The sequence below is a fragment of the Hevea brasiliensis genome, chromosome 10, assembly GCF_030052815.1.
Source record: "Hevea brasiliensis isolate MT/VB/25A 57/8 chromosome 10, ASM3005281v1, whole genome shotgun sequence".
In the NCBI taxonomy this organism is placed as follows: Eukaryota; Viridiplantae; Streptophyta; class Magnoliopsida; order Malpighiales; family Euphorbiaceae; genus Hevea; species Hevea brasiliensis.
In genome coordinates, this window is record NC_079502.1 from 98,164,439 (window position 1) to 98,189,656 (window position 25,218).

Consider the following 25,218-nt stretch of genomic DNA (forward strand, 5'->3'; position numbering starts at 1 on the left):
TTAGTAAGATTCTAAACTCAAAGAAAATGCCTGATGAATGGAGGAAGAGTATTTTAGTACCTATTTTTAAAAATAAGGGAGACATACAGAGTTGTTTGAATTATAGGGGAATTAAACTCATGAGCCATACTATGAAGTTGTGGGAGAGAGTTGTGGAGCATCGACTACGTCGTGATACTTCTATCTCTCTCAATCAATTTGGCTTCATGCCCAGTTGTTCAACTATGGAAGCGATCTTTCTCATTAGAAGCTTGATGGAGAAATATAGAGATGTGAAGAAAGATCTACACATAGTTTTTATTGATTTGGAGAAGGCTTATGATAGTGTTCCAAGAGATGTCCTATGGAGTGTGTTAGAACAAAAGAGGGTATCTATTAGGTACATACAAGTGTTGAAAGATATGTATGAAGGAGCAAGTACTATTGTGCGCACAATGGGAGGGGATACAAGAGATTTTCCGATCTCAATTGGATTACACCAAGGATCAGCTATAAGCCCTTACCTTTTTACATTAGTTTTAGATGAATTGACGAAACACATACAAGAGAGTATTCCTTGGTGCATGATGTTTGCGGATGATATTGTTCTGATAGATGAGACGCGAGAATGAGTCAATAGAAAGCTAGAGCTTTGGAGAAGTACTCTAGAGTCAAAGGGCTTTAAGTTAAGTAGAACGAAGACAGAATACATGCATTGCAAGTTTAGTGAAGGCCAAATTGGCGATAGGGAAGAAGTTAGTTTGGATGGAGTGGTACTGTCCCAAAGTAATCACTTTAAATATCTCGGCTCAGTCCTTCAAGTAGATGGGGGATGTGAGAAAGATGTTAGTCATAGAATTAAAGCCGGATGGTTGAAGTGGAGACGTGCCACGGGAGTTTTATGTGATCGCAAGATTCCCAATAAGTTGAAAGGAAAATTTTACCGTATAGCCATACGACCGGCTATGTTATATGGTAGTGAGTGTTGGGCATTGAAGGAGTCGTATGCGTCTAAGATGAGAGTTGCAGAGATGAGAATGTTAAGGTGGATGAGTGGCCATGCTAGACTAGATAAAGTCCGTAATGAGAGTATTAGAGAAAAGGTAGGAGTGGTACCAATTGAGGATAAGTTGAGAGAAGGGAGATTGAGGTAGTTTGGTCATATGAAGCGTAGACATACGGAGACTCCAGTTAGAAAAGTAGAGCACATTAGATTAGAGGATAGAAAGAAAAAAAGGGGTAGACCTAAATTGACTTGGAGGAGAGTAGTACAACATGACCTACAAGCATTACAAATTTCTGAGGATTTAACCCAAAATCGTTTAGAGTGGAGAAAGCGAATCCATATAGCCGACCCCAAATTTTTGGGATAAAGGCTTAGTTGATTTGAGTTGAGTGTAGATAGAATGCAAAATAACAAGAAAGGAAAAGAAAGAACAATTTAATTAGAGAAACTATGATTTGGAAGGGCATATGAAACATCCTGAGAAAACTATGCTACTCAGTTGGCAATTTAGCATACAACAGATCTAGAAAGGAATGGCCATGTGAAGAGAGATAAATGCTCCTTTGGAAGCAATAATTGTTTCTATGTAGAAGATGCCTATGCATTCAATTATCCAATCATATGTGGTCCTCTCATATATAATTTTCCCCTGAATACTCAAGTGCTTAGGACTCAACTCTTGCATTTACAATGCCATAGCTCTAAATGAAGGGAGGGAGAGAGAGAGAGAGAGAGAGAGAGATAGCATTGACATCACACCAGGCTCTTCAATTATAGTAGGGGACAAGTGAACAACTAGAATCACAGTATCATAGCTCAACACCACCTGCTTTTTATCCAGTGGTGTCTTTCCACACAATGCTTACATACCGGTCTTTTCAATAATTTACAAGATCTTTTTATCTAAAGAGGATTCATAGTCGAATCATGTAAATCTTATTTTTGTTTTTTTTTTCTTCCCTACATATTGTGCGCTGTGTGTGTCCTAAATTTGTGCACCTGTTACAACAGTCTCAATGTCATAATCTATTGTATTCTATCTAGTGATGCAAAAAGAAATAGATTATGAAAATTATACCGTTGAGGCAAACTATAATAAGAAGAAGAAGAATACAAACTCTAGCACACATTGTGGAGAGACGTATTTTAACAATGGAAGAAGATGTATATGTTGTCTAGACCACGGGTATATGTTACCTATGAGCCCAACAGAGAGCATCAGGGATGAGGAATGAATAGCTGCAAGAATTTTGCACTGATTCGCAGTTGAGACCTTGTTGACCTTCTCTGCACTCATTGGCAAACAATCCAGGAGGATATTTTCCATAGATGTTGATGTAGCTGAACATAGCTTCTGCATAGTAATTTATTCTGTCGTTTAAGGCATCAACATAAGGGCAAGCAAATTGCCTTAAAGCATCACAACAATTCTTGACGGGCTATCAAGGTCCCTTGCAATTCTTTGCGAGGATAGTGTAGTCCATATTCTCAAAACTCACATTGCAGGCTGTGATCATCAAGAAAAAAAAATGTCAGTAGGAAAAATGCCAATGAGTTTTCGACCACAGGATTGTGAGTTACAAGTTTGAAACCCAGTTGAAGCAAAATTAAAAAAAAATGTCAATAAGAAATAGACCAATGAATTTTCGACTCCAGGCCTTTGAAGTTACAAATTTGAACTCGGTTAAATCCCAATCAATCAAAAAAATTTTCAATAGGAAATAGGACAGAAATCAATATACCATTAGAGAGAACATTTTTATTAGCATTTTGCATCTAATTATGGAGGAACAGCATCTTTTATGGCTAATTTCACGCATTTAGCTCAAAATGAGGCTTGAACTTGATTAGCATTCTGATATTAAATTACAAATTCAACAAGAAACAAGCCAAATTCTAATAACCATGTACATTTAAGGTACACAAATATCCCCAAGAAGAGAAATTGAAAGAAATAAATTACATTCCTTGGCCTGAAGAAGGGTATGGCCAGAATGTCCATCAGCATCAAGTACATCATCTGTGAATTTTCAATTGAAAATGAAGGAGAAAAATAATTATTATTAAAAGACAAAAATAGAGAGAGAATTCATGCAGAAGATGAAGGAAGAAGAGGTGGCTAGTCCATTAAGGAGGAAGAAGAAAATAAGATAAAACCATGAATTATATATAATGATTACAAGCCATAGATGTTGCTCTGTGTTGAATTTTTAATTCAACCTGAGATACATTATAGAAGACAAAGGAAGAAATGAGAAAATTTTCTGACATAGGACCATAATCCAGTTGTTTCTGACATAGGACCATAATCCAGTTGAACTAGAATGCTGCTAATAGAAAATTTAAGTTTGTGCTAAGGCATCAAATGAGATAACACATGAAGAAAGCAATTCACTTCATTTTCATTTCCCAAATTTTCTCTGCAACCAAACAGAGTTATTTGACAAAATTACCTGAAGTTTGCCACCTGAAGTCAAAGGTCATCTGGGCATCATTGGCTCTCTCCAAAAGCTTTAATCCTCAACAACTTCCAAACTTTGATCCTGTAAGGTTATAGACCCGTCAACAGTCTCTTTGGCATCAACTTTTCCTGGAGGAGAACGAGAAGAAGAGTTAAAAAGGTGTTGCGAATGCTACCAGGTGGAACGACATCAAAAAATGTAAACGACCGCGTGTTTAAAAAGGCGTTTAAAATGGACAACCCAAACGATTGAGCTTGGTAAACCTCACCTGATTATTCAACGACGAGTCGTTTTAAAACAGTTTACACAGATGTAAGAACAATAAAGTAATCAGAGAGACGGAGAAGATGCAGCTCTTTTAGCTAACCTTCAAAACCCTAACGTCTCCTCATCTTCATCCCTCTCGCATGTTCTTTCCTCTTCAATTTCCATATCTAACTTTCATTCCTTCACCGATCTATCGCTTCTCTTCTGACCATAAATAAGCTATACGATCTTACCATCTCCTAATTCCACTCTCCAATGGCTTCAACCATGCCTGCTTACTCTTCATTGGCTTTCTCTCCCTCTTCGCTCTTGAAATCCTCCGTCCCGCATCCCTCGCCTGCGTTTCCTTCCTCCGGCCGCTGCTTGCTGACTTCCTTCCCGGAATTCAGAGGCTTGAGGATCCAAATGCCTTCTTCCAAGTTGTCCTTGCTCTCCACCGTTGCGAGGAATTCTAGGGTTTCTCGACGGAACGTAGGGCGCGTTGTCTGTGAAGCTCAAGAGACTACGATCGATAGTAAGTTTTTTTATTTTTTATTTTTTTTCCTTCGGCTTATGTTATTAGTATAAAAAATTTGAGTTTCACTATCATGTGTATCTAAGCTTGTTTGGCTGCCAAAGTTAGGTACTTTCTACTTGTCAGATCCTTTGAATAAAGTATAAATCACTAAAACTGCAGCAAAAGGAATGCTTGCAATTCAGATTAATTATATCTCTTGCTAGCAATGATTTCTTAATCTATCCTCAATTGGGAAGAGTGGTGGCCTTAAACAGATTGGCCTTTAATGTTTTTAATCAAGGAGGATCTAGGCTGTAAAGTTTACTGAAACAATTGATTGGTTCTCAACTGCTGAAGAAAATTTTGTGGTGACATACTTTGTAAGTGTTAAGATGGGATGTGGCACCCATTTTGCCTAAATGGGAACTGACTTATGACTTGTGTATGTAATAGGTGAGGGAGTAAAAGAAGGAGAATTAGAGGAAGGGTTTGATTGAAGTGGGATGGTGCCGTAATTATGGGCAGCTAGGCAGCTTGCATTGCAAAGCGAGGCTGTGAATAGAAGGATGTTGTAGGCAGAGGCCTATAGTCTATAGAGCAGGCACGTACTCTTCTAGTTTCCTTGGTGGCTATAAACCAGCAACTATAAGAGTTCAAGGAGTTTGGTGGAGAAGAAGCCCGACATTTAGATTGTAGAGCTTGCTTGGGCCAACTTTAAGGGTGGCTTGAAGTTAGGTTGAGCTCGGGCTTGATACTTTAAACCCAACATGGCCAAAGATTCAACTTGGTTCATTAATTCTTTATGAATCTTGTAAAGGAAAAAAAGAATTAAGAATGTTGTTAAGACTTGAATCTTTGAACTACCTTTAACCTACTCCAAATCTTGATCTACTCAATAATAATTAGCTTGGTGATAAAGTTTAAAGCAGAAAGTTCAGTGAATTTTTCAGTCCAGTGTATAAGAAATGGCATAGATCTATTGAACTACTCAAGTTTATATCTTAGGATTTAAGTTTGATCTGGGCTTTGGCTAGAAAATCATAGCTGCAGCCTAGCTTAGGATTTAATTCATTATATTCAAAAGTTATGCTAATTTTTTGATACATTTTTGTTAAGTATCTCATATTGGTTATGTATGTGAGTAATGTGCACCTTATAAAGATTTGAGCAATCCTTCCCTCTTGAGTTAGGTTTTGAGATTGAGTTAGGTTTTAAGAGTGAGCTATGCCTGGTCCATTTTCTTTGCATAGTATCAGAGCCTTCCTAGTTGATATTCCCATAAGTGTTTTATGCTCCAGGTGTTAGCCTTGGGCATGAGGGGGTCTGTTAAGTATCCCACATCAGTTAGGTATGTGGGTAATGTGCTATGGCCCTTTATAAAGACTTAATCAATCGTTCCCCTTGAGCTAGCTCTTAAGAGTGAGTTTGTCCCTACCCATTTTCTTATCATTATCTCATTTTTCTTTGCCCTCGCCACCCCTTGGTATGCAAGACAATTGAGGTGCTGAAATAAAAGTTTGGAAAGGAGTTTATACGTTAGAAAAAACCTCAATCATTATCTAGGACCAAAGTCCTATGTCCTTTAAGGCTAGTTTTGGGTTGTTATAAGGGCCATGCTGATGTAGGGTAGTTGGGCTTGTATTTCTAAGATTGTTATGTGGGAGTGATCTTGGCCTACTTCATCCTCTTCTTGTAGAAACATGAAGGTGAAAATCAATTAACTTTTTTCTTTTTTATTACTTCTAAGTTATTATGCCTATGGTTGGGGGTTTTAACAATAAATTTATTGAATTTTCAAATGTTGTATGAGAAAATTGATAAAAAGAAAAAGGCCAATGTTGCAAAAGGGCTATTTATGCCCTTTAAATTATGTCAAATAATCACAGAAGTCCTTAAAGTGTTTTGGAGTTCAATTAAGCCCTTTAACTTTTAACAAAGATCAAAGAAGTCTTTTAAATTTTTAGAATAGATCAAATAAGTTATTTTACTATTTTGAAGACAAATAAATACTTTAACTTTTAAAAATAGATAAAAAAAAAGACTGTATTATAATTTGTTTCTAATATAAATCCAACTAAGATCATAAACGAAGATCTTCTAGTGTAGGGGTCCTCGTCTGCAATTTTGCATTTCTGATTTGCAACATTCCGGTTGATATTTGTTGTATTTTGGAGCAAATTGATAATTAGTTATTCACCGAATGGTCAAGAAGGTTTTCTATATAAACAATGATGAAAATAATGAATTCATAGATAAGTTTTTTTGAATCATTCAATAAAGAATAACTTATCAATATGCTCTAAGATGTAGTAGATATTTACTAGGATGTTACAAATTAAATACACAGGATTGTTGATAAAGACACCATACACTAATGCATGACCTTGGCTTGATTTATGTTAAGATGCAAATTATAATTTAGTCTTTTTTTATCTATTTTTAAGAGTTAAAGGCTTAGTTGTTCCTAAACTAGTAAAAGGACTTTTTTAATCTATTTTTAAAATTGAAAAGACTTATTTAATCTTTTTTTAAAATTTAAAGTTTGTTTGAAACTCGAAACACTTTAAAAATTTATATGACTATTGGTAAATACTTTAAGAGCCAAAATAGGCTTTTTGCCTTATAAAAAATCCAAAACTTCAAAAGTTTTTGCAATTATAGCCTTTTTTTTTTTTGTCTATTTTGACTTAATTTAAAATTTTAGTATTAATTGTGACCCATGTCTAGATTGGGGATTTTGGGTGCTGATGTGGGAAAAATATTAATTTTTTATATGTTATTGTTAACATGGCATGAACTTTAATTTTTATTAAGTTATTGCTGACATGGCAATTAACATGGCAAAAATATTATTATTTTATATTTTATTGACGTGGTGTAATTGTAGTAATAAAAAAGTCAAAACTTTTTGGCTTTTGTGAATAGTAGCTAATTCTATATGTGTATTTTATTTATAGCAAATTGACTAATATTGATCTAACTTAATCAAAATTAATATTTATTTATTTAATATAATTATAAAAAATAAATATTTATATTAAGTAGTACAATGAAAAAAAATTCCCTGCTTTCTTCTCTTTTTTTGTGTTATTTAGAAATTTATTTATGAAAATAGATAAATTTTTTTATTTATTTAAAATTAAAAATATTCCTCCACCCATTTTTTTATTTATTTAAAATCAAAAATATTCCTCCACCCACCTCTCTCTCTCTCTCTCTCTCTCTCTCTCTCTCTCCTCCTCCCACCCACTGCCATCAAATGATATATTTACACGTTTAACCGTATGTTGATTATTAATATATATGTGCTAAAATAATGATTATTGTTATTATTGACATTTGTACATGCATTTTTAATTTTTAAATAAATAAAATAATTTTATCTATTTTCATAAATAAGTTTTATAAATATATTTTTAAAAAATATGAGGGGAAAAAGAGAGGGAAAAATTATTTTTTTATTAGACTAAGTAATATAAATATTTACTTTTTACAAGTATTAAGTAATAAATATTAATTTTTAACTAATTAGGTCAAAATTAGTCAATTTGCTATAAATGAAACATGCATGTATAATTGGCTATAATTCATAAAAGTTAGAAAGTTTTGACTTTTTTTATTATTATAATTACACCATCTACTCAACTCAACTAAGCCTTTATCCCAAAAATTTGGAGTCGGCTATATGGATTTGCTTTCTCCTCTCTAAACGATTTTGGGTTAAATCCTCAGAAATGTGTAATGCTTCTAGGTCATGTTGTACTACTCTCCTCCAAGTCAATTTAGGTCTACTTCTTTTTTTTCTTTCTATCCTCTAACCTAATGTGCTCTACTTGTCTAACTAGAGCCTCCGTATGTCTACACTTCACATTACCAAACCATCTCAATTTCCCTTCTCTCAACTTATCTTCAATTGACACCACTCCTACCTTTTCTCTAATACTCTTATTACGTACTTTATCTAGTCTAGTATGGCCACTCATCCACCTTAACATTCTCATCTCTGCAACTCTTATCTTAGACGCATACGATTCTTTCAGTGTCCAACACTCACTACCATATAACATAGCCGGTCGTATGGCTGTACGGTAAAATTTTTCTTTTAACTTATTGGGAATTTTACGATCACATAAAACTCCCGTGGCACGTCTCCACTTCAACGATCCGGCTTTAATCCTATGACTAACATCCTACTCATATCCCCTATCTACTTGAAGGACTGAGCCTAGATATTTAAAGTGATTACTTTGGGACAGTACCATCTCATTCAAACTAATTCCTTCCCTATCACCAGTTTGCTCTTCACTGAATTTGCAATGCATGTATTCTGTATTCGTTCTACTTAACTTAAAACCCTTTGACTCTAAAGTACTTCTCCAAAGCTCTAGCTTTCTATTGACTCATTCTCGTGTCTCATCTATCAGAATAATATCATCCGCAAACAACATGCACCAAGGAATACTCTCTTGTATATGTTTCGTCAATTCATCTAAAACTAATGTAAAAAGGGAAAGGCTTATGGCTGATCCTTGGTGTAATCCAATTGAGATCGGAAAATCTTTTGTGTCCCCTCCCACTGTGCGCACAATAGTAGTTGCTCCTTCATACATATCTTTCAATACTTATATGTACCTAATAGATACCCTCTTTTATTCTAATACATTCCATAAGACATCTCTTGGAACACTATCATAAGCCTTCTCTAAATCAATAAAAACCATGTGTAGATCTTTCTTCACATCTCTATATTTCTCCATCAAGCTTCTAATAAGAAAGATTGCTTCCATAGTTGAACGACCGGGCATGAAACCAAATTGATTGAGAGAGATAGAAGTATCATGACGTAGTCGATGCTCCACAACTTTCTCCCACAACTTCATAGTATGGCTCATGAGTTTAATTTCTCTATAGTTTGAGCAATTCTGTATGTCTCCCTTATTTTAAAAAATAGGTACTAAAATACTCCTCCTCCATTCATCAGGCATTTTCTTTAGTTTAGAATCTTATTAAATAATTTAATTAATCATGCCACTCCCATATCTCCCAAACACTTACACAATTCAATTGGTGTTTCATCAGGTCCACAGGCTTTATCCACTTTCATTCTCTTAAGTGCTTCCTTTACTTCTAAAGATTTAATCCTTCTAGTATAATTCACATTCTTTTCTATTGTTCTATAGTCTATATTCACGCTATTACCATCTTGACTATTATTAAAGAGATCATTAAAATAATTTCTCCATCTTTCTTTAATGTCCTCATCTTTCACCAATACTTTTCCTTTTTTATCCTTAATGCACCTAACTTGATTCAGATCTTGACATTTCCTTTCACTCCTCCTTGCTAATCTATAAATATCTTTCTCCCCTTCTTTAGTTCCAAGTTTCTCATATAACTTTTCAAATGCCTGTGCTCTTGCTTGACTAACTGCCTTTTTTGCCTCTTTCTTTGCTATCTTGTACTGTTCATATGCCTCATTATTATCACATTTAGGTAATTTCTTATATTATTCCCTTTTTCTCTTCACTGCCTTTTGTACTTTCTCATTCCACCACCATCTCTATTTTGAGGGTGGTCCATGTCCTTTAGACTCTCCAAATACTTTTCTAGCTACTTCTCTAATCTTTGATGCCATCTGTATCCACATATCATTGGCCTCCATATCCAGCTTCCATACTTCGGACTTGAGAAGCTCATTTTTGAACTTCACTTGCTTTACTCCTTTGAACTCCCATCACTTTGTTCGAGCTACACTATTTCTTCTGACCTTACTTGAATTGTTCCTAAATTTGACATCCAAGACCACCAACCGATGTTGACTTGTTAAAGCCTCTCCTGGAATGACCTTGCAATCCTTGCATAGAGCTCTATTTGTCTTCCTGGTTAAGAGGAAGTCGATTTGGCTTCTATGTTGCCCACTTTTGAAAGTCACTAAATGTGACTCTCTTTTTATAAAGTAGGTATTTGCTAGTATTAGGTCGTATGCCATAGCAAAATTTAGGATGTTTTTTCCCTCCTTATTTCGACTGCCAAAATCAAAACCTCCATGAACATTCTCATAACCTTGTCTATCACTTCCTACATGTCCATTCAAATCTCTACCAATGAAAACATTCTCTTCATTGGGTATGCTTTGCAGTAAATCATCCATGTCTTTCCAAAACCTTTGTTTACTCTCACTGTCTAGTCCTGTTTGTGGGGCATAAGCACTAACTATATTTATTGTTTCTTCTTTTAGTACTAGCTTTACTAGTATAATTCTATCTACTACTCTTTTCATAGCTATTACTGTGTCTTTCAATGTCCTGTCTATGATTATGCCCACTCCGTTCTTGTTTCTCTCCTTTCCGGTAAACCACAGTTTGTACCATAAATTACCCACTTCCTTACTTTTCTCTCCTACCCATTTCCTTACTTTTCTCTCCTACCCATTTAGTCTTCTGAATGCAAGCAATATTCACCCTTCTCCTTTCTAAGGTATCCACAAGCTCCATTAATTTTTCTGTAAGTGATAACATTCCAAGTACTAACCCTGATTCTCCTCCTATCTTGCTCCTTCCTAATTGGTTTCCTTTTATGATATCTTCTATTGTTTTCTATGTCTATCTTGTATTCTGTTCCGCTATCTGTTCTACTATCTGTCTTATGGATTAACTTCTTTACCCACACCCGTCTATGATGTGGGAACTCTTGCTCACTTAACACCACACCCCGGCGCCGGCATGGCGCGTCGCTTTTGGTGAACGCCCTACACCCTTGCATATTTCTCATTACACCCGGGCTCCGATGTAGCGCGTCGTGAGTAGAGGACGCCCCAACGTTTATATCATTTAAATCCATATCATAAGGTGTGACGAAATTTTTATGTTGGTTGTCACCTACCGCAACCTTTCTCCGGGCTTGGGACCGGCTAAGCGCAAGCTACTTAGGCGGAGTTATTATAATTACACCATGCCAGCAAAAATATATAAAATAATAATATTTTTGTTATGTCAGCAACAACATAATAAAAATTAAAATTAATGCCTATCAGCAATAGCATATAAAAAATTAATATTTTCATCGCATCATCATCCAGAACCTCCACATTAGTACCCAAAATCTCCAAATCTAGACCCGAGCCAAATTAATACTAAAGTTTCAAATTAAGCCAAAATTGACCAAAAAAAGAATTGACTATATTTGAAGTTTTGGATTTTTTTGATCATTAGGCCAAAAGAAAAAGAATAAGTTGTTTACTGCTGCTTGCACAAATCCACAATGCATATTTAATTTAAATTTTCAAAAAGGGTGTAGACTTTCTGTAAATTTTTGGTGTTTCAACAGCATGTTTGGATTTTTTTTTTCCTGGTCCACCTATTGACTCTTGAGCCAAGATGGGCGTCTTAGAATTCACCGTGAAATGCAATTGAGCACCTGAATTCACTTTTGCTAGCAGGCACTGTCATTTGATTTCTAACAGTTAAAAACCTTCAAAATGGTTCTGTAATATGGTTGAGTGAATTGTCCTGCTAAATAGAATTAACAGTAAATAGTCAGATGGGCAACTATTCAAATTTTTTTACCGTGGATATTTAAGTTTTTTAATGAATTACCCTCCAACTATTTGGGTAAAACCTTTAGGGTCAGGGTTATCCACCTTCTGATGTGGGGAGAAGCTTCCAATTGGCTTACCATCTTATAACAAAATGAGTGGAAAAAGAAATTGGCAAGTTTTTTTAATAAGAAATTGGCAACTTTAATTGGTTATTCTTGGACGTCATTCTTGGGAAGGAGTATAAAGGGGAAGTTACTGGATCAAAACTCAGTCAAGTTTTTTGGTTGTACTTTTATTTCTGATTTCCAGTGGTTTTTCTCACTCTCAGTTCAGTTATACGTCTATAAAGAATTGCCTTTGTAGTTTTCTGGACCTTTAGTTAAGAGCTACTTCCACTTGTGCTATTGATGATTATATTTATGTGTTGCTACTCTATTGTGAGTTAACTGCATTAATCTTTGCTGAAGGAATGAGTGTTGGGCAATGAAGGAGTCGTATGTGTCTAAGATAAGAATTGTAGAGATGAGAATGTTAAGGTGAATGAGTGGCCATAATTGATTAGATAAAGTCCGTAATGAGAGTGTTAGAGAAAAGATAGGAGTGATGTCAATTGAGGATAAGTTGAGAAAAGTGAGATTGAGGTGATTTGGTCATGTGAAGCGTAGATATACGGAGGCTCCAGTTAGACAAGTAGAGCACATTAGGTTAGATAGAAAGAAAAAAAGAGGTAGACCTAAATTGACTTGGAGGAGAGTAGTACACCATGACCTATAAGCATTATATATTTCCGAGGATTTAACTCAAAATTGTTTAGAGTGGAGAAAGAGAATCCATATAGTTTACCCAATAAATTTTTGGGATAAAAACTTAGTTGAGTTTAATCTTTGCTGAAAATATTATTGTTTTGTTGTTCTCTGTCATGTAATATCATTTGTGCGTGAAGTGCGCCATTATCATTGCCTTATAGAATAGTTGAATTGACCTCTTTCCTTGAATTTCAAATTTCAGTTCCTGCTGTGACTGATGCAACATGGCAGTCGCTTGTCCTCAAGGCTGATGGGCCTGTGCTGGTTGAGTTTTGGGCTCCTTGGTGTGGGCCATGCCGAATGATTCATCCAGTAGTCGCTGAATTATCAATGCAATATACTGGAAAACTGAAGTTCTTGAAATTGAATACTGATGAAAGTCCTTCTATTGCAAGCAAATATGGAATACGAAGCATTCCAACAATCATGATCTTCAACAATGGTGAGAAGAAAGATGCAGTCATTGGTGCTGTGCCGAAAACGACACTGACTACCACCATTGAGAAATTCTTGTAGAGGAAGGTTAGATACTGTTTTCCAAGATCTTCTGTTCTATATTGTTTGATGCTCTCTTTTCTTTCCCTTTTTCCTACGAGTTTGAAAAAGTAATCTTGCATAATTATGGATCCTGCACATTTTCTATCTTTTGTGACATTTTTACTTCAATTGACAATAAGTGTTTTCTTGCCTGAAGATTTGCTTCGAATGCCTGGCAGCTTTGTCAATGAATGGTTTGAAAACTTGAGTTCCTTAGTCCCCAATGTGGACACATGTCCCATCTTCTAAAGCTTTATCGAATTTTCTTTGCTTGATTTTTCTAAATCAGCGCTGTAGGATTTTTCACTAATTTTTCTAGCAGGTTCATTGAAATTGAATGTTGACTCCATGTTGGTCCGCCAAAGCTACTGCTGCTTGTATTGCTGTCAATTGCCGGCATTGAAGATAGAATGCTGGTTAGGAATGGCGTTTGAAATTCCTAAAGGACTTAAGATTCATCTACTTTTTATTTTTTTTATTTTTTTGGTTTCACCTAGGTCATTTCTACTTTATTTTCTTGCTTTTGGTGGAGATTTTGCTTTCTTGATTTTGATGGGTTGTTCTTGTTCAATTAATGCAACTGGCTTTTTCCAGGAAGTTGGATCCCATGTTTTCAATTTTCTTTTGCTTTACTTTGTTTTCCACAAGCCACGGTAGTGGAGAAGGGATTAATGTTCAAATTTTAACTTGTATTTAATGGAGATGTTTAATTTAATTTATTTTTAAATTTTTATTTAAATTAGTACATAAATTTTAATTTAAATTAAAAATAAAAAAATAAATTTATTAAATTTTAAGTTAAATCAAGAAATTTAACTAAAAAATCAATAAATTAATCTAAATAAAAAAATTAACTTAAAAATAATAAAATTTAGGTTAAATTTAACATAAATTAATTTTATAAAAATAGACTACAGAGAGTGAAAATCAAGATTTAGCAATTCAAGAAATCTGAGAGAAACATTAGCTCTAATCTTTTGAACATCACCTTCCTAATTCACTATCCATTAATGGGTCCTCAAAATTCTTAGAAACTAATAATTATTTCTATGGCATTACTGTTTGCGATGCTATTATGAACTAAGAAAATTTGATATGTTTTAATCATAAAAATTTTAAATTTAAATTACTATAATTGATTATTCATTCCTAACTTCACATATACACATCAATGCCTACTAGAAAGTAATTGATGATGAAATGTATTTTTTTTACTTTGTAACAAAAGGAGTCTCCAAAACTATCTTTTATGATTGAAATGCACTTAAAAGTCTTTGCTTCTAAGGAAGATGCTGACAACATCACTTGAATATATGGAAAATTCTTCCATAACCATAATTGCCATTAACACACAGCAACAGCATCGCCGGGCTTCCCAGGATCAGAGCTGATGCAACAACTGAGTGATAAGATTGGAAGCACCCAAGGCAAGTTGCAATTCTCATAGTACAAGCTTGAGAAATTCCAACCGTTGCTGGACCTCAACAGCCATCGGTAACTTAGTAACTTAGAGGGTACAATATGAAAATATAAATTAATGATTAATACCTAAACAACACTGGTGAAAATGATGGCTGACAATTTTGCCACTTCATTAGGTTTTGGTGATGTATTGATATTGTTTGCTTGCGCTATTGAATTTTCAACAATTATGGACATTCCATAATATGAAATTGATAATTATTTTATTATTATTATTTGATAAAGAGAGTTGCAGGTGTTAGCAGATGAGGAAATGGCCATATAAATAATGTTGAAGAACCTGATAAATTAAACAAGTATTAATTGGGTCAAAAGTCGTCCCTAATTAACATATATGAAAATGAGGAGTGGAATAAAGGCTATTTCTGTTGAATTTATGATGTCTAAGCATATCAATTAAGTCAATTCTGATAATTATTTTTTTTAATGTAATAATTAATTTATTTTTTTTGTTATTTTATTATATGTTTAAAAAATAAAAGAAAATTTATTTTTATTGTTTAAAAATTTGAAAAATATTCAATTAATTTTTTATTATTATTAAACTTTTTTTATTGAACCAAAGAATATTTTGCTTTGATCAATTTTACTTATGATTTGGTTTTAATTTCCCCTTTTTTTAAAAAATAATTATTATATTTAATAAAAATCAGATTAAATTGAAATTTAAATTAAAATTAGAAAACTTTTTAATTAAATTTTATTAAACACTTAAAAAATCAGAAATTAAGAAAATATCCATTCAGATAATCATCAATTAAGCACATTTATATTTAATAATACATTTTAATTTAGATAATTATCAAAATCTTTTGGCTTGATTATTCTGTCTTGTTTTTCACTGGTGGTCAAACATAATAATATTTAATCATATAATAATATATTGTAATTTATATATCTCATGAGCAAAGAAAGAAGGGGAGAAAGATAGCAAAGAAAGAAGCAAAAAAGGCAGTTAGTCAAGCAAGAGCACAGGCCTTTGAAAAGTTATATAAGAAACTTGGAACTAAAGAAGGGGAGAAAGATATTTATAGATTAGGAAGGAGTAGAGAAAGGAAATGTCAAGATCTCAATCAAGTTAGGTGCATTAAGGATAAAGAAGGAAAAGTGTTGGTAAAAGATGAGGACATTAAAGAAAGATGGAGAAATTATTTTAATGATCTCTTTAATAATAGTCAAAATGGTAATAGTGTGAATATAGATTATAGAACAATAGAAAAGAATGTAAATTATACTAGAAGGATTCGATCTTTAGAAGTAAAGGAAGCACTTAAGAGAATGAAAGTGGGTAAAGCCTGTGGACCTGATGAAATACCAATTGAAGTGTGGAAGTATTTGGGAGATAGGGGAGTGGCATGGTTAACTAAATTATTTAATAAGATTCTAAACTCAAAGAAAATGCCTAATGAATGGAGGAAGAGTATTTTAGTACCTATTTTAAAAAATAAGGGAGACATACAGAATTGCTCAAACTATAGGGGAATTAAACTCATGAGCCATACTATGAAGTTGTGGGAGAGAGTTGTGGAGCATCGACTACGTCATGATACTTCTATCTCTCTCAATCAATTTGGTTTCATGCCCTATTGCTCAACTATGGAAGCGATCTTTCTCATTAGAAGCTTGATGGAGAAATATAGAGATGTGAAGAAAGATCTACACATGGTTTTTATTGATTTGGAGAAGGCTTATGATAGTGTTCCAAGAGAGGTCTTATGGAATGTGTTAGAACAAAAGAGGGTATCTATTAGGTACATACAAGTATTGAAAGATATGTATGAAGGAGCAACTACTATTGTGCGCACAGTGGGAGGGGACACAAGTGATTTTCCGATCTCAATTGGATTACACCAAGGATCAGCCATAAGCCCTTACCTTTTTACATTAGTTTTAGATGAACTGACGAAACATATACAAGAGAGTATTCCTTGGTGCATGATGTTTGTTGATGATATTGTTCTGATAGATGAGACACGAGAAGGAGTCAATAGGAAGCTAGAACTTTGGAGAAGTACTCTAGAGTCAAAGGGTTTTAAGTTAAGTAGAACAAAGACAGAATACATGCATTGCAAGTTCAGTGAAGGCCAAACTGGTGATAGGGAAGGAGTTAGTTTGAATGGAGTGGTACTGTCCCAAAGTAATAACTTTAAATATCTAGGCTCAGTTCTTCAAGTAGATGGGGGATGTGAGGAGGATGTTAGTCATAGGATTAAAGCCGGATGGTTGAAGTGGAGACGTGCCACGGGAGTTTTATGTGATCGTAAGATTCCCAATAAATTAAAAGGAAAATTTTACCGTCATACCATACGACCGGCTATGTTATATGGTAGTGAGTGTTGGGCACTGAAAGAGTCGTATGCATCTAAGATAAGAGTTGCAGAGATGAGAATGTTAAGGTGGATGAGTGGCCATACTAGACTAGATAAAGTCCGTAATGAGAGTATTAGAGAAAAGGTAGGAGTGGTGCCAATTGAAGATAAGTTGAGAGAAGGGAGATTGAGGTGGTTTGGTCATGTGAAGCGTAGACATACGGAAGCTCCAGTTAGACAAGTAGAGCACATTAGATTAGAGGATAGAAAGAAAAAAAGGGGTAGACCTAAATTAACTTGGAGGAGAGTAGTACAACATGACTTAGAAGCATTAAACATTTATGAGGATTTAACCCAAAATCGTTCAGAGTGGAAAAAGCGAATCCATATAGCCGACCCCAAATTTTTGGGATAAAGGCTTAGTTGAGTTGAGTTGAGTTGAGTTTGCTTATATTATATGGTATTGAAGCTCCTTCAACCACAAAAGACCTATTAGATCTCAAAAATTAGTGTAGCAAATGAAGTTTTACCAACATCAAAAGCGATTGAAGCATTTAGGCTGCACTTAAGTCAATCAACAAGTGGCTTATTCCATCTCACCCCATGCTTCTGTTACATAGTATGTGTTGTTTCAGAAAACTGAGCCTGCGCTTGTTCCTACTTCTAACGGTAGTTCAATGCCGAGGAAATAAGCTTTTGGGCCACACTACTCCTTCCTTGCCGAAACAATAAATCTTTTTTTTAATAATTTTAAAAGATGCATTTTATGATCTTGACTTGATATATTTAAGATTTTTAAATAATTTTAGAGTATTTTCTAATAGAATTAAACTTTAAGTGATCAAAAAGAAAACTTTTGTTCTTATTAATTATAATAATTTTTGAATAATTACTAAATATTAATTAACAAAGCTAATTAAAGTCTAATATCCAATTAATCACTTTATATTCTCAAAAAACATAAGAAATGAAAAATGTCATGTAAATTTCTTTATATTTCAATATAATATCTAGAAGTTTTCACTATATATTATCATTATTAGAGTTATTCCTTTATCATATAGTAGTGGACATATAATTATTTTTTAAAAAAATATCAAACATCAATTTTCAAATGCACCACCAAAAGCTATTCAGAATCATTGCAACTTATCTTGTCAATTATTTGAGCATTGACTTCACCCTCAAGACAGTTCATGTCAAGCATTAAACAATTTTTAATCCCAATTTAAATAGACAATAACCCCACTTCCCTGCTTTTTTAAGTAACATATATTATTTTTTTCTTAATTAATTTATGCTTATTATTCTTAATATAGACACGTATGTCAACTGGATTGAGTTTCTTGAACTTATATTATTATTTGAAAATAATTTTTTAAACTGGTTTCAGCTTCCCTTCCAGATATACCATACAGTAACTGACAGCAGTAGACAAAGAGAGAGAGAGAGAGAGAGGTAAGCAAATGACAGTAATGGCAATGTGATCTGGTGCCAACTTGTTTCTTTTTTTAATTAAGAGTTGTAGATATCATCCATATTTGGCATTTCCAATATACCAAAAGCCACACATGTTTAGAAACATCTCTCAATTTCTGGAAAGCTTATCGTTGACAAAAAAACTAAAAGCAGGAAAACGACATAAAGTTGGATATTTACATTGAATTATCAGAATGATCATTTTTATTGCAGATACTCTACAGGTTCTCTGCACAAGTGCAAGATCCATAGATAATAACATTCTTAATAGTTGCCATGGATTTTCCACATTGGCAACCACGACCTTATAACTTCGTGTATCTGAGCTTTGATGCAGAGAATGACAAAAGTTGCCTTCTTATTCTCTTTTTATTCATATATAAAAAGAGAAAGATAAAATTGGGTGAATTTTGGGTCGGTTAGGTGTGCCCTTATCGCATGGTTATCAAAAGGCAGCACGCAAAAGAAATCCTATTCATATGGCTAAAAATTAAACTGGAAGTAGACACAGTACGCAATTGATATTGTTTCCTTTCGTGATCCATTACCTAAGAAAACCAACCCCTTTCCATCCAATCGCCATGCATGCGTTGCTAAGCCACGTTTTCAACTTATTTTTTCATAATTTTAAACATATTTAATAATTATATTTTAGTTTTTCCACGGAAGATGAAAGTTGAATGTTCCCTTTTCTTTCACGAAAAAAGAATATTGGTGGGGAAGCTATAGAGAGAATTGAGTTGGCCATTGGAAACTACTTTTTAATTAGGTCCTCAAGAAATGAAGCCGTTGTAATGATACCATTTCTTCGTAATTTTTGATTTTGTCGTTTGTGTAATCGAATAATCACTTGTTTGTAAATTTTGATATTTTCTCTAATTAAGTCCGTTATGTTTCAGTCCGATTTTAAATTTGAATCAAATTGTGATGAAATTTATTTCATATACTTTACAAATTGATAATTTATGATACTGAGACATATGGTATAAACTTAAGTAGTATAATGATTTATAAGGTATTGCTATACTTGAGTGATATATTTTATGTAACCCTTTTAGGTTTAAAGATAAATTATCACAATAACAGTGTCGAAGCTAAGATTTTATTAAAGGTGCGCATTGATTAATCACTTAAGATGTAAAACCATAATTATATAAGTAAATTCCTATGTTTATTTTAAAATTTGAGATAATAGATTGTCTATTACATAATGATAAATCAAATTATTCATAATTGTCTGCTTTTGTATTTCCTTTCTATGCCACCCCACTCATTAAAATTTATTTAACCATGCCATTTATACATGTAATAGATATTATAATATTGCAATTCACAATTTGAGTCATTAAGTAGTAGAACCCAAATTTATACCAGTCAAATTGTTGCTGCTAATAAAATAAAATTTATTCTAATTAATTATTATATCATGTGTATAGTGCAATTAATATATAAAACATATATATGTTGACTTTGACTAAAATAAAAGAAAACAAATGGAGATATATAAACATAAACTCATTCCCACCATCAAGGGTAGTTATATAGTAAAACTGTATTTGCCTATTTGGTAATTAATAAATATTTTCTATTGACAGGAAATATTAATTACTACAAGACCTATGGATTGCTACTTGTTTTCATCTGTTCTGTGTATAAATTTCAGTAGCTGCTCCTGTTTTCTGCAAAGCCATATGTGTGTGTGTGTATATATATATATATATATATATATATCAAAGCAGTTGCATTACATTTATAAGCTACTAAAAGTGGTTAGTCCACTGGCTTCTAAATTAGGATTTGTTTCTTCTATATAATCTACACAAGTTGGGTTGAGACTTTGGAGCTCTCTTAAGTGTAGACATCATATTTTGGCCGATCAATAAATTCATAATTCCCCAAAAATGACAATTCTAGTCTAATCAATATGCAATTGCTTTATATCTGTTGAAGTTTTAATGTTTATTAATTTCATGTAGTCAGTTTCTGAATCGGGGTTCGATCTCACCATTATCCGATCTCGATTAAGGTTACAATTCTGTTGTAGTCCGATCTCTAGATTGCCCAAACTAAATTATACTGGTTTTAAGCTCAATCATATATACTTGTTCGAGTTTCAGTTTATCGGGAATTTGAGTGCTGATTATCTGATCTCCAAGCTCATTCTTGTTTTAGTTTTAATTGAAATTTGATTTCTTGGTTTAGGTCCAATTTCCATCGGTAAATAACCCGATCTCAGTAATTGTTCTTATTTTGTTCTATAGTCTGATCTTCAGACCATCCAATCTCAATAAAGTTTAATTTTTTATACTTGCTTAAATTTTAATTTTGTTCTCGATTGAAGTTCGGTATTGTTTAATTTCCAATTTCTATGCTGTTTGTCCGATCTCTAAAGCTCATTGCATATAATTGAACTTGTAATTTAACGCCGATCATGTGATTATTCAATCTCGATAAAAAAATGAAAAAGACTGATCTTAAAGAAATATTTTATTTCATTAAACATTTGATTACATCACTCCGCGGACGGGTCCTCCCCAGCCCGCTCATCAGTTGCATTGTTTACATCCTCTCCCTCCAGTTCGCTCTCGCTCTCAGCCTCAACACCTGGAGCAAGCTTCTCGAACCAGCTAAAGTCTTCTTTAGGATAGCGCTTGATGAGCTCGGCTAGGAGATCGCCATGGGCCTGCACATAGGCGCTGGCTTCCTTCTCCAAGGTTTCGTTCTCCTTCGCTTTTATCTCCTCAGTGAATTTAGCCAAATCGGTAGCTCGACTGGCCTGGGCATCTTTGAGTTCCTTTCGTAGCTGAGCTATTAGCTCTTCAGAAGACTTTGCCTGTTGCTCTAATTCTACAATCTGGGCATTTGCAGCTGAGAGTTGGCTCTTAGAAGCCATGGCCTCCTGAATCGCCTAAGAGATCGCCCTCCTCAGAAAGTCCACTACATAGGAAGCCCTCTAAGCCCAACTCAAAGAACACTGGTGAAATCCATTTTGAACCCAAGTTAAGGGATAAGAAAAATAAACAAAAGACCAAACAAAAGAATAGGCTGAAATTAGTGAAAAAGGACTTTGATAGAGCAATCTATGTGGAAGCCAAGGGAATGCACTTTGAGGTCCACTATAAATTCATCAATGAGCCTCATATTATACTAGTTGAGATTGCTAAGAAGATGGCGAAGAGTCCACAGTCCGACTTCACCTGGAAGAACCAATATCCATCATTCCTTCATTGGGCGAGCCGATGAAGTTCAGCAAAAGCTTTCACTGTAGGCTCTAGGCCTTTAGCTCGGCCTAAATCTCGGAATGTCACCACATCCACTAGGAGAGCTTCTTTCCTTAGGATTGGACCTTGTCCCTGGCTCAGCCTGGCGGGCTGGTTAGAGATCGGATAGACTGCTATTTCAATTTCAGGTCGCCTAATTGGTTCGATCTGCTCACGCTCATCGGAGGTCCATGAAATGTCACACCTTACCCCTCTGTAAGGTATAACATGATCTCGTAGAATACTTAATGAACTACCAAACTTCACATATTGATAACTCATTAAGTACCCTACAAGGGATTTTAAAACAATTTTCTTATTTTTGATAAGTGGTGAGCATTTTCTAATAGGTATTAAAATCATTTATTCAAAGTTGAAACTAGTTAAAATTTTTGGCCCATTTTATTTTTTCGCAAATTGTATAAAAATTTCGGCAGAGTTCCGTCTATATTTTGAGAAAATAGTTCTTCAAATACCTGTAAAAAGCACTTCTAAATATTTATTTTAACCACTTCTTCAATTTCACAATCAATCTCAATCAATTTCTCAAGTTTCAAAATTTAACAATCCACATTTCTCAATTTCCAAAAATTCAGAATTCAACAAAATACTATCAATCCGTAATGATAGTATTAGAGAAAAGGTAGGAGTGATGCTAATTTGGGATAAGTCGAGAAAAGGGAGACTGAGGTGGTTTAGTCATGTGAAGCGTAGACATACGGAGGCTTCAGTTAGACAAGTAAATCACATTAGGTTAAAGGATAGAAAGAAAAGAAGGGGCAGACCTAAACTGATTTGGAGGAGAGTAGTACGATATGACCTAGAAGCATTACACATTTCTGAGGATTTAACTCAAAATCGTTTAGAGTGGAGAAAGATAATCCATATAGTTTACCACAATAAATTTTTGGGATAAAAGCTTAATTGAGTTTAATCTTTGCTGAAAATATTATTGTTTTGTTATTCTCTGTCATGTAATATCATTTGTGCGTGAAGTGTGCCATTATCATTGCCTTATAGAATAGTTGAATTGACCTCTTTCCTTGTATTTCAAATTTCAGTTCCTGCTGCGACTGATGCAACATGGCAGTCGCTTGTCCTCAAAGCTGATGGGCCTGTGCTGGTTGAGTTTTGGGCTCCTTGGTGTGGGCCATGCCGAATGATTCATCCAGTAGTCGCTGAATTATCAATGCAATATGCTGGAAAACTGAAGTTCTTGAAATTGAATACTGATGAAAGTCCTTCTATTGCAAGCAAATATGGAATACGAAGCATTCCAACAATCATGATCTTCAACAATGGTGAGAAGAAAGATGCAGTCATTGGTGCCGTGCCGAAAACGACACTGACTGCCACCATTGAGAAATTCTTGTAGAGGAAGGTTACATACTGTTTTCCAAGATCTTCTGTTCTATATTGTTTGAGCCTCTCTTTTCTTTCCCTTTTCCTACGAGTTTGAAAAATTAATCTCCTTGCATAATTATGGATCCTGCACATTTTCTATCTTTTGTGACATTTTTACTTCAATTGACAATAAGTGTTTTCTTGCCTGAAGATTTGCTTCGAATGCCTTGGCAGCTTTGTCAATGAATGGTTTGAAGACTTGAGTTCCTTAGTCCCCATTGTGGACACATGTCCCATCTTCTAAAGCTTTATCGAATTTTCTTTGCTTGATTTTTCCAAATCAGCGCTGTAGGATTTTTCACTAATTTTTCTAGCAGGTTCATTGAAATTGAATGTTGACTCCATTTTGGTCGGCCAAAGCTACTGCTGCTTGTATTGCTGTCAATTGCCGGCATTGAAGATAGAATGCTGGTTAGGAATGGCGTGTGAAATTCCTAAAGGACTTAAGATTCATCTACTTTTAATTTTTTTTTTTTTTGGGTTTCACCTAGGTCATTTCTACTTTATTTTCTTGCTTTTGGTGGAGATTTTGCTTTCTTGATTTTGATGGGTTGTTCTTGTTCAATTAATGCAACTGGCTTTTTCCAGGAAGTTGGATCCCATGTTTTCAATTTTCTTTTGCTTTACTTTGTTTTCCACAAGCCACGGTAGTGGAGAAGGGATTAATGTTCAAATTTTAACTTGTATTTACCGGAGATGTTTAATTTAATTTATTTTTAAATTTTTACTTAAATTAGTACATAAATTTTAATTTAAATTAAAAATAAAAAAATAAATTTATTAAATTTTGAGTTAAATCAAGCAATTTAACTAAAAAATCAATAAATAAATCTAAATCCAAAAATTAAAAAAAAAATGAACTTAAAAATAATAAAATTTAGGTTTAATTTAACATAAATTAATTTTATAAAAATAGACTACAGAGAGTGAAATCAACATTTAGCAATTCAAGAAATCTGAGAGAAACATTGGCTCTAATCTTTCGCTCATCACCTTCCTAATTCACTATCCATTAGTGGCTCCTCAAATTTCTTAGAAACTAATAATTATTTCTATGGCATTACTGTTTGCGATGCTATTATGAACTAAGAAAATTTGATATGTTTTAATCATAAAAATTTTAAATTTAAATTACTATAATTGATTATTCATTCCTAACTTCACATATACACATCAATGCCTACTAGAAAGTAATTGATGATGAAATGTATTTTTTTTACTTTGTAACAAAAGGAGTCTCCAAAACTATCTTTTATGATTGAAATGCACTTAAAAGTCTTTGCTTCTAAGGAAGATGCTGACAACATCACTTGAATATATGGAAAATTCTTCCATAACCATAATCTTGGCGAATAAGTCAGAATACAAAGTGGCAAAGGCCTAAACAATCAGTCTCTTACAAGCAATCCAAACCTAAATTCATAGAATCCAACCCCAGGAAAACCATCCCTACCCAATAAAATCATCGAAAACTTGCTGCTCCACAGGAACAAGAAAATTGCCATTAACACACAGCAACAGCATCGCCGGGCTTCCCAGGATCAGAGCTGATGCAACAACTGAGTGATAAGATTGGAAGCACCCAAGGCAAGTTGCAATTCTCATAGTACAAGCTTGAGAAATTCCAACCGTTGCTGGACCTCAACAGCCATCGGTAACTTAGTAACTTAGAGGGTACAATATGAAAATATAAATTAATGATTAATACCTAAACAACACTGGTGAAAATGATGGCTGACAATTTTGCCACTTCATTAGGTTTTGGTGATGTATTGATATTGTTTTCTTGCTCTATTGAATTTTCAACAATTATGGACATTCCATAATATGAAATTGATAATTATTTTATTATTATTATTTGATGAAGAGAGTTGCAGGTGTTAGCAGATGAGGAAATGGCCATATAAATAATGTTGAAGAACCTGATAAATTAAACAAGTATTAATTGGGTCAAAAGTCGTCCCTAATTAATATATATGAAAATGAGGAGTGGAATAAAGGCTATTTCTGTTGATTTTATGATGTCTAAGCATATCAATTAAGTCAATTCTGATAATTATTTTTTTTAATGTAATAATTAATTTATTTATTTTTGTTATTTTATTATATGTTTAAAAAATAAAAGAAAATTTATTTTTATTGTTTAAAAATTTGAAAAATATTCAATTAAATTTTTTATTATTATTAAACTTTT

The 25,218-nt window shown here is 33.7% G+C and overlaps 2 protein-coding genes and 1 long non-coding RNA gene across 5 annotated transcripts; 2 read left to right on the top strand and 1 right to left on the bottom strand.

Moving 5' to 3' along the window:
- Positions 1-1,748: 1,748 nt before the first annotated feature.
- Positions 1,749-3,836, bottom strand: LOC110668231 (uncharacterized). Its single transcript, XR_002497479.2, has 3 exons — positions 3,716-3,836; positions 3,439-3,575; positions 1,749-2,492 (listed from the first exon to the last, which is right to left on the bottom strand). It is a non-coding gene; the product is annotated as an uncharacterized LOC110668231 (long non-coding RNA).
- On the top strand, positions 3,788-13,809 carry LOC110668228 (uncharacterized). 3 transcript variants are annotated; one of them, XM_021829383.2, is made up of 3 exons: positions 3,788-4,228; positions 12,756-13,075; positions 13,410-13,809. In XM_021829383.2, the coding sequence occupies exons 1-2, from the start codon at positions 3,970-3,972 to the stop codon at positions 13,067-13,069; spliced, it is 573 nt and encodes a 190-aa protein (XP_021685075.1). In that variant the 5' UTR covers positions 3,788-3,969; the 3' UTR covers positions 13,070-13,075; positions 13,410-13,809. The 3 variants fall into 3 exon arrangements, with proteins under 3 accessions (XP_021685075.1, XP_021685074.1, XP_021685073.1); XM_021829382.2 differs by lacking the exon at positions 13,410-13,809 and adding an exon at positions 13,248-13,403; XM_021829381.2 differs by having other exon boundaries at positions 3,790-4,228; positions 13,413-13,809.
- An 8,434-nt stretch (positions 13,810-22,243) lies between these two features.
- On the top strand, positions 22,244-23,242 carry LOC110668218 (uncharacterized). The gene is made up of 2 exons (XM_058128665.1): positions 22,244-22,263; positions 22,617-23,242. The coding sequence occupies exons 1-2, from the start codon at positions 22,244-22,246 to the stop codon at positions 22,993-22,995; spliced, it is 399 nt and encodes a 132-aa protein (XP_057984648.1). The 3' UTR covers positions 22,996-23,242.
- The last annotated feature ends 1,976 nt before the right edge of the window (positions 23,243-25,218 follow it).